Source organism: Hoplias malabaricus, chromosome 7, assembly GCF_029633855.1.
Source record: "Hoplias malabaricus isolate fHopMal1 chromosome 7, fHopMal1.hap1, whole genome shotgun sequence".
Lineage (NCBI taxonomy): Eukaryota > Metazoa > Chordata > Actinopteri > Characiformes > Erythrinidae > Hoplias > Hoplias malabaricus.
In genome coordinates, this window is record NC_089806.1 from 16,802,880 (window position 1) to 16,815,708 (window position 12,829).

At 36.4% G+C, this 12,829-nt stretch overlaps 1 protein-coding gene across 2 annotated transcripts; it reads left to right on the top strand.

Moving 5' to 3' along the window:
• The first annotated feature begins 1,195 nt into the window (after positions 1–1,195).
• Positions 1,196–10,758, top strand: cipcb (CLOCK-interacting pacemaker b). 2 transcript variants are annotated; one of them, XM_066676970.1, is made up of 4 exons: positions 1,196–1,318; positions 4,296–4,443; positions 4,537–4,712; positions 6,299–10,758. In XM_066676970.1, exons 2-4 carry the CDS (start codon positions 4,335–4,337, stop codon positions 7,151–7,153), a joined length of 1,140 nt encoding a protein of 379 aa, XP_066533067.1. In that variant the 5' UTR covers positions 1,196–1,318; positions 4,296–4,334; the 3' UTR covers positions 7,154–10,758. The 2 variants fall into 2 exon arrangements, with proteins under 2 accessions (XP_066533067.1, XP_066533068.1); XM_066676971.1 differs by lacking the exon at positions 1,196–1,318 and adding an exon at positions 1,598–1,645.
• Positions 10,759–12,829: the final 2,071 nt, after the last annotated feature.

The following is a 12,829-nucleotide window of genomic DNA, read 5'->3' on the forward strand; positions in this document are numbered from 1 at the left end:
TTTTGTCATTAACATCAGCACATCAGCTGTGCACCAGGAGCTTCATAGTTTGGGTTTGCATCCTCCAGCAGCTGCATGCAAGCCATACATCACCAAGCACATCAGGAGTGGTTATACAGGCCCCAGCCGCTGGTCCCTGGAGCAGCGCAAATATGTTTTGTGGAGTGATGAATCACACTTCTCTACCTGGCAATCTGAAGTATGAATCTGGGTTTGGCAAATGTCAGGAAAACGTTCTGCCTGTCTGCATTGTGCCAACTGCAAAGAATGGTTTCTCCACTACCCAAAGCAATAAATTTGAAGTGAAAGATATTGAATGGCCCATACATTTTACATTTTAATTTAACTTTTGCAGTCTGATCAGAATTATTATACGTTAAAAAGGACTTAGTGTTTATAATGTGTTTAATAAACAAAACCTAGCTAAATTTCAGAAAAAGAGATATGTTTTCATTTGACAAGGTATGATTTGGATATTTTAAACATATGGTTTTATCCAATTGGTTTATATTGGTTTTAGCTTTATTGTTTGTCATGTCGGTGAATAAAACTGGACACCTTTCCGTAAGTATGAATGAAAGCTATGTAAAATGTTGTTCCTGACTGATGGAATCGTTGCGTTTAAGGTGTTAACGCGTCTCAGTTTCATCTGTATTCAAATGTCTGGAGTGTAAATAGATTTTGAAGAAGAGTAACCGGTGGCCCTGCCTTTATTTCGAGGTTAAAATAAGGACAGGGCGCGGAGCTGTTACGTAAGGCAGTCGTGTACTCGCTCACTGTTTCACATCTCCGTGTGTGTATCTGCAGCTCGTGGCCGAACAACGCCGCTCTGCGGTTGAACGCAATGTTCTCGCACCGCCGCACATTTGTCGCGCGGTCACGTTTTTTAGCTGAACGTCCCAGGCGCCGACCAATAGGAGAGCAGGACGCGTTTGAGTGGGCGGAACTAGCGATCCAGAGTCTGTGACGTTTATTGTAGTTTATGTGAGGGTACGCCCATTTTTACCAAAAAAGGAGCGCATTAAAACAAAGACGTAGAAAAGATTTCGTCATTACATTTCGGCTGTTAAAGATAGACGTGCAATAAATGTTGTTATAGATTAATGCTCGCCCCAGGTGTGTTCCTAAGAGCGGAGAAACTGTCTAATGGCGGCTACTCGGGTTTAATGATCTCTCTGCATGTGCTCGGCTGTGTGCAGGGGTGGAACTGACGTACGTTACTCTGCCCGGTCCCGTGTACTGTATCGTGTAGTTCGCTCTCCGTGGTTTACGTGAGATACGAGCTACAGTCAGACGAACGGCGATACGAACATAGAAGGTAGGCCCGCCGAAATATGTTCTCATTTTCGGTATTTGTATTTGGTTTTGGGAGTGTTTTTAGGATTTGAGTATTAGGTCAGCTGAGCTTGTTTTAACTTCTTAGTTTAACAGAAAGCTTCGAGAGTAACTGAGTAAGGTTAACCAGCACTAGTGAGCTGAAGGCCAGTCGGCGTACCGTTACTAAGGTTACTGAGGTTCTGCTGTCACCTCTCCACCGTCAGCCCCTGGCCACGTCAACGCCAAATATCTTACACCGATATTTAAAACCCTGCAAGGACTGCAGTGAGATGAGAGCGTTAGTTGAGTGCCAGACGAACATTAGCAAGTGAGTTGCTAACGATAGCAGCCTTAATCCCACCCATGCTAAAGCTAAAGGGGAGTATCTCTAGAACATAGGATCATTATTAAACCACAGCTTAGATTGTAAGATGACATTTTCCCCAGTGTCTGCTCGCTTATTTCATTCTTAAACTGATCAAAAATCACGAACAGATGCTGATATACACAACGCAGCAAAACCAGATAAAACCAGTTAACGCTGTTCAGTTCCCCAACTATCAGGCGTTTTAGCCCCTGTAGACGTATAGCTATCACTACAGGGTTAACGTAGTTCATTTGCTGCTGCATATATTTTAACATTTGCATTGTCTTGCTGTTTTTATATTGTTTAATGTCAATATATCGTCCTTTAAGTTAAGCCTAATCCCACATAATAAAGTGTTTTTGCATTAACCTCGCAGAGTGAGCTATTCTTAAGGATATATATATATATATGAGAGATTCTGTATTATTCTAAATAATTTCTTAGATTCTTATAATCCATTTGACAGGCAATATACTCTGACATTGTGATTAAACTCATTATATATTGAAATTATTAATAATAATATAATAATAATAGCTTCTGATGAATTTCTTATAATTATGACTTGGCAACCCATACAGCGAGCATATATCAGTGCAGTGGATTAATAAGGTTGGCATACCACTGACTGTAGGCCAGTGCTGATCTGCCATTGGCCCACTCAGTTTACTGTCCTAGGTAAAAATCTAATTAGTTTTTAATCTCCTCAAACTGATTTTAAATAAACTGATTTTGATTATGGAAAATAAACTAATACGAATAATACCAACATTTGAGAGAGATGTAGTGAGTAGGCCTGATATAAAATGATTAGGTTGAAAAGGTTAATACTGTGCTGGATTACAATAAATCTTAATTTTATTTAATTAAAAGAATTGACAAATATAACGAGAAAGAAAGAAGACGATGTGCAAACCAATGGACCTTCAACTTTCCCCTCAGTAGACCAACCATTGTCTGCTGTCTTTCTGCTATCAGTATGACGTAGCATTTTATAATTATGACTCTTATCATTTCATAATTATGTGTATGCCACTGGCAGATACATACAGGCAGATGTACTCAGTGATTGCATTGCATTCAACTCACTTTGATCTCAACTTAATAATAGGTTCAGTATCTTGTAACATATGTTTATTGTTAAAACATTTAAAGAAGTGGTCAGTCTCAGCAGGAAATTGCTGCTGCTGCCAGCTGCCAGTCAGTAAGTGGCACCTTCCAGCAGCGCAGTGGCTGTCAACAGTCAGCTACTGGCAGTCGTCACATGGTTATTGGCGTTGCTTGAGTGAAAGTAACATCTGTAACATTGCAGCATCCACTGGCAGACTGAAACCAAGTAACAAAGTGTTTTGTTTGTATTTAATAAATACATAATTGATTAATAAATTCGTGTCATGATTTGCACTGTTACTTGGTTGAAATTTTTCAGCTGTCAGCTGTTTGTTTTAGGCTTGTGCTAACCAACAATAAAATGAAGACTTCCTTTAAATTAAATTTAATTCTGATACAAATGTTAAATAAAAATTGCAAAACACAATTTGTCAAAATTTAGAACCAGGGTTAAGTAAAATAACAAATGATATGTAAGAATACTACAACATTTCTCCCTTTATCAGATACATTCAAAAGCGCATCTAAAATAAGTAAATAAAAAACTGCTTTGTGTATTCTGTGGTGTACACTTTGTTACAACTACATTAGACTTCATGTCCATTTCATTTTTGTATTGAAATGAAGTAAAATCAGCATCTCTACATGGCCAAGAGAGGCTTGCTCTCTCCTGAAAGCAGACATTATTTTTTCAGATAATCATAACCTTCTGTGAGCACTACTCATAGTAAAGTTGCTCAAACACTGAATGTTTTGGATTAAACTATGCACGAATGTGGTCTTTCACTGCTGTCACCATGTTAAGGCATTTTACTGTTGTTAATTATTAAATTTGTTTGTTCCCAGTATCAATCTAAACAATATAGAGGCCTAGACATGTACTACCTATCCAATAATAAACGAGAGGGTGTCATTGGATGTTTTTACTGGTGTGCTGTAGTTGTAAGCACAAAGCTGAAGGATTGGAGACATGTTACAGTTATAACTATTTTCATAATTTATTAGTGTCTACAATGAACCCATTAGCAGTGATGTTTATATTTATGTAAAGTTCAATTAAATCACCAGATGAACTATGCAGTTTTGGGAGATATTGGCATTTTTGGAACGTCTGTTTTATTAGTGGCTGCCCTGGCCGACTGGTTGCAGCAACTGATAATTTGTCTGCTGCCCTGGCCAGCTGGCAACTACCAATAATCGACTGGCAGGTGGCACTTAATGACTGCCACTGGAAACCTGTGAAATCTTTATTTAGTGAAATGAATATAACAGCAATAACTGATATGATTCCTCTCAATATTTTGTAGTATTTTAGCTCAGTCTACCCTGTGTTCCAGGTTTGATAAAGTTACGGCTGATATTTATTATTCAGTTCACCACCACCACCTAATCCTAATATGGTTTCCTAAGAATTTGATAAAGATGATCAGTCTTTCTGTTCTTATAAGGTTTTGAAAATAGTTAACAATGACTGTGTTTCTTTCATCATCCCTCGTGGCAGGGTGAGAGTGGAGTGAAGGGGTCAAAAGGCGGTGGCAAGATGAGCATGAAGATGAAAGAAGACGGTGTATTGAGGACAATGTGCAAATCTAAAATCAAGAGACTAGAGATGTCAAAACCAGAATCTGAGAGGGATTCTGGCTTCTCAGGTCTGTACTGGAAAATACAGCTGTAGATATTGTTATCTATAAAAACAGAAATAGTTTGATTGAATAGTTGTCTTTTTCTTTCTTTTCATATAGATGCTAGTTCTGAGCACCTGAGTACAGTTGACCAGACGGACACAGAAGACGCAGGTCGAACAGTGATTTCAAAAGTGGGAGCCTCCAGGTCCCAGCCTACTCCACTGGCTGTTGTGGGAGGATCATTTCAGAGTCTGTCACCCATGCTAATTATGAACAATGTTCTTGTCAAACAGGTAAAGTACATTTCTCTTTATTTGAAAGGTACATGGTGCCTCAAGCAAAGATACATTTGTATGCAGGTATCACAAATATTTTAGAAAAGATTATAAGCAGTCTCAAGACTGTAATCCAAAAGACTCTGATTTACTAGTGACAAAATATACATCACAATGTATATGACTAAAACATTTCACCCATACTGCAGCTTAGTATGCACTGATCATATCACTTAAACTTAGTTCAAACTGCAGTTTTAGTAGTCTTCTAGCATATGTCACTGTAATAAATAATAATGAAACATCTTGGCTGAATTCCATGGCAGACTGATTCAAGGAAAGTACAACTGTCTGCTGACATGTGCATTCCAAAGAAAATGGGGCTGCATAAACAGGCTCTTGAGTTAATAAAATGAATGTTCAGCCTTGAAAACACAAATAAGCAGGCAAAGACAGGCAGTTTGAATTTGTTAGTGGTTGGGTACACATTTCTGTATTTTGGCAGAAAAATTATAAGTATGGCTGCAACAGCTAATTAATAAAAATCCATTATAAAAATAGTTATAAATATTTGAATATATGAATAAATATTCAATCCGAAAGTCACTCTGGGCATGTGCAGTTGCTTTGATGTGGCAATCCAAATACAAGCAGCGTAAACAGGCAGAAGTTTTCCTAGATACCACCACTGTGGGCTGTCGGCAAGATCTTGAGGGCAAGATCCCACCCACTCTAAATATTCAAGTCTACTCACTTTTAAATATGGTTTGTTTATATTTTTATATCTACGTATTTGCATGCCAGGAGGGATCAGCATAGTTGTGCTAGCAGTACACTGTTTGCGCTCCTAACGCTGCTTTCACAATTTTCAAGGAAAATGCTGTTTATGATCTGAGTAGTAACATTGGCTGACTAATGAAATGGCCATGATTAGCAGTACTTTCAGAAAATGATACAATCTTGATTGGGCTTGATTTTTGGCTTAAAAAAAAGACAGACAGCCTTAGCCCAGAACATGTAACATTTTATTTTATGAAAAATAAATTTTAGTTGCATCCCTAATTGTAATAACATATGTCTTAACATTAGTAAAGTTCACCTACTGGTTGTTTATACAAGCCATTTCAACAGTCTAACTGGTAGATCTTGATGTAAAACTTTGGTCCCTGGCAGTAAATTGGCTGACATTGTGGATTAAATCAGCAAAATTGTTATAAATACACAGCATAAACCAACATATATATAATGTTAGTTTATATACATGTTAGTTTCACTGAATGAACAAAAAAGGGTTGAAGTTGTGTCCTAAAAAAAGAATTACACCATTCTGGCTTGGGCAGAATTTTTGGAATATTTTCATATTTAATAACTAGAAATGATGCCCTGAAACATCCCTTTTGTGTTTTTCTTCTATGCTTGGGGATGTGTTCAGTTATTTTCACTTATTAAAGTAATAAAATACGTAACCAGTCATGTCCAAATGTTTATATACATCTCTATGCTGTAATCAGTCCTGTGTAACTGCAAAATTATATTAACAGCTAAAATCATCCAACTCATTATTCATCAGCCTTAAATGTAATTTTTTTTTTACTTTTGGGCAGCCTGGTGATAACTCTCCCTCTTTGAAGCCTTGGGGATTCAGTCCAGCTGTTGAAGTTGTTCAACAACCACAAGTAGTCTTCCTTCAACCAATGGTATCCCAGAGAACTTCTACAGTGCCAAAGGGACCTCCTAGTAAACGTCGTAGGCACAAGAAGTACTTCCCCATTCTGAAATCTTATCCCAAAATTGCTCCACACCCTGGGGACAACCAACGTAGTAACTGCAGTAGTAGCAGCAGCTCGAGCACTACAGGTTCAGTGAAGATCTCCAGTTTGTCTTCCAGCAGCCAGGAACAGCCTCACAGAGAGAAGCTACAATCTGGTTTACAAACCAGTGCCTCTTCTGGTTCATCAACACAAAACCAATTTCCATTAACCAGTCATCTGGCAGCATCGCCAAAGCCCCATGTGACACTCACTGATTCCACAACTGGCAGTTGTTCTGATGTTGAAACGCCAGCTAATGGAAGGCTGGAGCTCTCAGCAACAACCACTGACACACACAATAAGGCATTACAGAAACAGATCCAAACAGTTTCAAGGGATGATATCTGCCAAAGTAATGACTCTGACAACAGCAACAAGAGGAAGCGTTTCTGCAACACCTATAACATTCTTAGTAAATCTGGCTTGCTGGACATTACTCTGCGCACAAAAGACTTGATTCGGCAGAACCGAAGGACCCAGGCTGAGTTGGATCAACTTCGCAAACACACAAACCTTTTCATGGAAGCCCTACAGACAGGAGATTTGGGTATCTGGAGCAAACTGCAGCTTAGCATGCAGGAGGAGAGTGAGAAAGAGAAAACTGTAAATAATGGAATTGAGACAAAAACTAATCAGGATACAAGCTGAAGAACGGTTGTATTAAGAGACTTAAATTCTTAAAGCAGGTATTCACATTGCCTTTCTTCCAAGCTTTTTCTTACAGTGAATTTAATTATTTCCTAAGATGGAGACCTGCCAACACCTGTACTCTAAAAAGAGAATGATAGTGAGAACGGTTAGTATGCCTGATATTCTTTAAGAAAAAGAAAGAATATAAAATAATGAAAAAAAGATTCTGGGGGGATTTAAAAATGTCACAGCATTCAGCATGTTTACAAAGTATTCAGAAGGGCTTCTTTTTTGCCTCAGTAAAATAGATACACACACTAACACACTGTTGGCAACAATATGAATGTAGCTGGCTAAGTACAGAATAGCTTTTTCAGTTTGTTAAATATGTTCATCACTCATCAGCAGATAAAATATAAAGTGTTTAAATTTGAAACACTTTAAAATGCTGAGTCAGATAATGTAATGAGTTAAATGTGTATGTAAATATTTCTTTTTTTTTTTAAAGTAGAATTGTCCTCTGAATACTAGCTATCTTTTCATGCAAATTTTAGCAACTGTGCCTGTATTGCTTTATGGCAGGTTTTTAAAAGAAGCACACTATAAATGTCAACCATTTTGTTTGTTACATTCTTTATAGAGTTGGAAACTTTGGATTTTGAATTACAGTAATACTGCATGCAGATACAGACCATGATCCTAAACCATTTATTAATCCTCTCCAGCTGTAGCTTTTATCTTTTTTTTTTTTTGAAGGAGTGCAATTACCTTCTTTGAAATGGTGCAATATTATTACTAACATGCATGAAAACATGTATAAATCTTCAAGCAGAAAGTCACAAATATAATAGGCAGCAATTATCAGATATAAATCCAGCCAAAGAGGTTTCACCTTTGCAGAACATGAACCGTTTGACCAAATTTATTTCAATATATTACAAAATATATTTCAAAACAAAATTTTCTCTGAATTTTCAGTGTAACAGAAACAAAAGCAAAAATCAGTGTAAGCTTATAGCAAGACCAAAATCGAACCACCAAATTCAGTTATATTTAAAGCTGGAGTAGGTAATTCTGTAGAAATCAGTAAGTGTAAGCTATTAAAAATAAATAAACAAATAAAAATAGATCCAGTTAATAATCACACCCCTGCTTTCTGTCCTACATCCAAAGCCAGGAAATAGATTAAGGAAAAACTGCCCTAGAACCATTTTAAAATTAAAAAGTAGATTATATCAATACTGAGAATTTACTGAATGTCCCACATTCAATCCTGCGGCTGCCACCAATATCATCACAGTATTTGATTTATTGATTGCTCTGGGGATGTAAAGTTAAAATAAAATTATTTTACAATAAATTACCTACTCCAGCATAATGCTATTTATTGTTCACATTCCTTCAGAATTCCTTCTAAAGTTATATTGGGTTTTGAAAATTCAATTCCATTATGCAAAGAAATTTTACCAAAGATAGTTAAATATTATACTTGAGTAAAATTATAGTTAAAATGAAGCCTGCCTAATTTGGATTGAATCATGCATTTCATTAACTCAGTCTTAAATCATTTAAGGACAATAACAGTATTGTAGATTGTAACTTCTGATTCTGAATTTCAGAGACTATAGAGTCATACGCAGTTTTTAAATTATTGTTTTCACAAACTAAAAGGGGAAATACTGAACTCATACTAGACATTTAACTTGATGTTTTTCTTGCCTTTATTTATCCTACTTGAGCAATAAGAAAAATCTAAGAAAAGTTTGAAACTCTTGTATATACCTTTTTTTCTTAAAATTGCAGCAATCCTATGATTCAGTGTTCTTACTGTTGCTTGAGTCATCAAAATAAAAACACAGTACAATACATAAAGCCATCTACTTAAAAGCTTGATCATTTGATGATCAGCACATGCCTGATTTGATGCCTTTCCTGATAATGGAATATAACTATTACTGTGTCTTTAACAGTGCAGGGAGCAGGTGTTGGCATGTATTCAGTAAAGATTTCAGTTCTGCGTTTTTCTAACATTTCACTTTCTGAATGAGTAGAAGGGAACTTTTTTTCGAGGGTGAAGGTCACCCAGGTTATTCTTAACTATAAAAGTTGCTTCTCAATCTCAGTATGGCTATTCTTACTATGTTAGATGTGAGAGATGACTGTCGGTAAATTGTGGCTTACATTTACAGACATTTTAATATTCTTCAGATCCATAAAGTTTGGAATGAATGGGATTACATATTTTTATTTTTAATTTTTTTGTAAGCTATATACATGGACATGTATGGACATTCTTTTTTTTTGTGACAGAAGGGATCATTAAGTGTTATGGAGGTAAATAACTACTGTCATCTTCTGCAGGTTCATTTAGTAAATGCCACTCTTGTGAACATTTATCATAGTGCTAATCTTTTTTGTGGCAGCTATTCGTTAACCACTTATTATTATAATTTTTTTTTTAATTTTTACACACAAACGCGCAAACACAAAAAACATTTTTTAAACAATTATTTTTTTAAGAGGTATAGACAGCAAATCATTCTGAATTAAAGGTAGCAGCATTCTATTGCCTTTATGTTGCTTTCTATTTACATGTAACTAGATTTTACTCATTGTTACAATAATATAAATGTAAAACATGCAAACACATTCTAATGATTCCAATATTCTCTTGTACAGAACAGTATGGGAATTGTTTATAAAAATGTGGTGTGAGCAGCTGCTGTGATTGTCTTCTAAGGTCCTTCACTGTATTTTCTACAGTTCCTTGATTAACTAGCATTTTTTTTTCTGTTTTTCAAAGCCCATCAGCTTCAAAAATTCCATGGCACAGTTAATGTGTCTTATTTAAATTGAGAATATTACCTTTGATACTGTATGCTTAGAAACTATCATAACCTTACCCATGTATCAGCAAAGCAAGGCTTGATCCGTTAAGTCAAGGACAGTTAATTCTACAGTTTAGTTGCCTGATTAATGTTTATGATTTAACAAACAGAAAACCCTTCCTGTTTTTACAAAAAAGCAAAAAGTCCTCATCTTAGGGATTTCATTAATTTGTACAAAAGTCTAGACGTGTAAATTGACAAATATGCAATTTATTTTTATCGTTATCACTGTTCATTTATAGACATGTGCAAAGATCAGAATTATTATATTGCGTAATATATTGGCAGCTGTATTCTAATTTTCTTGTCTTTTTCATGTTTCTTTTTTATTCCTGTTGATCAGTCTGACATTTTATATATTGATCTATTATTATTTTTATATATAATTTTTTTAAAACTCTACATATGGTTACTCCCTGCTTCTGTAGTCTTCCATTATAAAATCTGTGAAAATACAATCCAAAAGATTGTTCAGGATATCAGCACATTGTGTATTAGGAATGAACCTCCCTATAATAATCCAAATTAAATATTGTCTTTTGCATTTTCTTTTTCTTTCAAGATAAATTTATTTTTATCCATTTGGCAGAATGGGACCTTACTGGAAATTCAACACCAAAACCACCAGTCTTTTAAAAAAATGTTTCTGCTTTTGATCCATTTTATTTGTTTTCAGTGAGTTTAAAGCATATTCAGTTGACTGATATGGGAAAGTTGTGCGCTTTGCCATTAAACACAAACTTAAATAAATCATTTTCATTGTATATATGTAGTCTGTATCTCAGTGTTCTTTGCCTCTATTTTTGAGATTCTTTTACAAAATTAGTGATTGATTTTAGAGGGTAAACTAATACTTCCACTCACAATGAAAGAAGATAAAACAATCACATTTCAGATATGAAATCATTACATTTTTCGAAAGAATGGATTATTTTTATTGATTTCTCTGCTCACAAGTCTATGTTGTATGTCTTTTGATAAATGGATGATGCACAAGAACAGAACAGCATCTTCTTGCATTTCCAACAGCCATTATTCGTAAACAGCCACTGATTCAATGCCCCAGACTTGGTAAGGAGCACAGAAAACAACACAGAAAATATTAAAGAAATCTAACCCTTCAGAAAGGCAAAATTATTCAAAGAATAGACCACTCCTTTAAAAAAAATATATATATATATATATATATATATATATTTTTTTTTTTTTTTCATCAGAAATTCAGGGGTTGGACAATGAAACTGAAACACCTGGTTTTAGACCACAATAATTTATTAGTATAGTGTAGGGCCTCCTTTTGTGGCCAATACAGCGTCAATTCGTCTTGGGAATGACATATACAAGTCCTGCACAGTGGTCAGAGGGATTTTAAGACATTCTTCTTGCAGGATAGTGGCCAGGTCACTACGTGATGCTGGTGGAGGAAAACGTTTCCTGACTCGCTCTTCCAAAACACCCCAAAGTGGCTCAATAATATTTAGATCTGGTGACTGTGCAGGTCATGGGAGATGTTCAACTTCACTTTCATGTTCATCAAACCAATCTTTCACCAGTCTTGCTGTGTGTATTGTTGCATTGTCATCCTGATACACGGCACCACCTTCAGGATACAATGTTTGAACCATTGGATGCACATGGTCCTCCAGAATAGTTCGGTAGTCCTTGGCAGTGACGTGCCCATCTAGCACAAGTATTGGGCCAAGGGAATGCCATGATATGGCGGCCCAAACCATCACTGATCCACCCCCATGCTTCACTCTGGGCATGCAACAGTCTGGGTGGTACGCTTCTTTGGGGCTTCTCCACACCGTAACTCTCCTGGATGTGGGGGAAAACAGTAAAGGTGGACTAATCAGAGAACAATACATGTTTCACATTGTCCATAGCCCAAGATTTGCGCTCCATGCACCATTGAAACCGACGTTTGGCATTGGCATGAATGACCAAAGGTTTGGCTATAGCAGCCCGGTCGTGTATATTGACCCTGTGGAGCTCCCGACGGACAGTTCTGGTGGAAACAGGAGAGTTGAGGTGCACATTGGACAGCACCATGGCTGGTCCAATTTAGCCATGAAACAACTTTGGCACTTCAATATTTGTCAAGGTAATATTTTCTTAAAATGCAATAGGTAGATATAAGGTAATGGGGAAAAACAATCACTAAATAAATAGATACATAGATAGCGGCTTTGTTTTCCTCGGCCAAACATTTACTTGTTTTTGCTCTTCAACAGCTCACACAAGTCCTCAGTGGCATTTAAATCAGGACTGGGATGACCACTGGTGGAAACCCATCTGGTCTGTATTCACAGCTTTATTTTTGGCAAATTACAAACTGACCTACATATTTTAAAATAAAAATGTTTACACATCCTAAACGTTTCATAGAAACTTTTAGCAGCTGGTACACTTGTACATTGTAGTACTTATAAAATCATCTAATTTCTCTTGTACCTTGTTGCATGCAATTGTTGAAAAGAGCATCTTTTCTTTTCTAAAAATATAGAACCATTTGAATATGCAAAGGAGCTTGGGAAAAGGGGGCAGGAGGGGGGAAGACCCACAATGTTCATACATCCAGAACACTTCTGACTTCCTCCAGGCAGATTCCCCACAGCTCCAGTTGATGGTAACATTGTTGCAATTTACTGGCCTAACTGGAGATGGGGATTTCAGGTATGAAAATTGACTCATATGACCCAATTCATATGTGTGCTCCCTGACTTCATGTGGCAATATATGACTAATGGTGTTCAGACTACAAACCTCATACCCCAGTGAAACAGGAAGGCATACTTTACCCATT

What these genes read in the sequence shown, in the direction of transcription:
- cipcb (XM_066676970.1), top strand. Translation starts at nt 4,335, where the DNA reads ATGAGCATGAAGATGAAAGAAGACGGTGTATTGAGGACAATGTGCAAA. An exon ending in GAGGGATTCTGGCTTCTCAG is followed by an intron (nt 4,444 to 4,536) that starts GTCTGTACTGGA and finishes CTTTTCATATAG; the next exon opens with ATGCTAGTTCTGAGCACCTG. An exon ending in ACAATGTTCTTGTCAAACAG is followed by an intron (nt 4,713 to 6,298) that starts GTAAAGTACATT and finishes ACTTTTGGGCAG; the next exon opens with CCTGGTGATAACTCTCCCTC.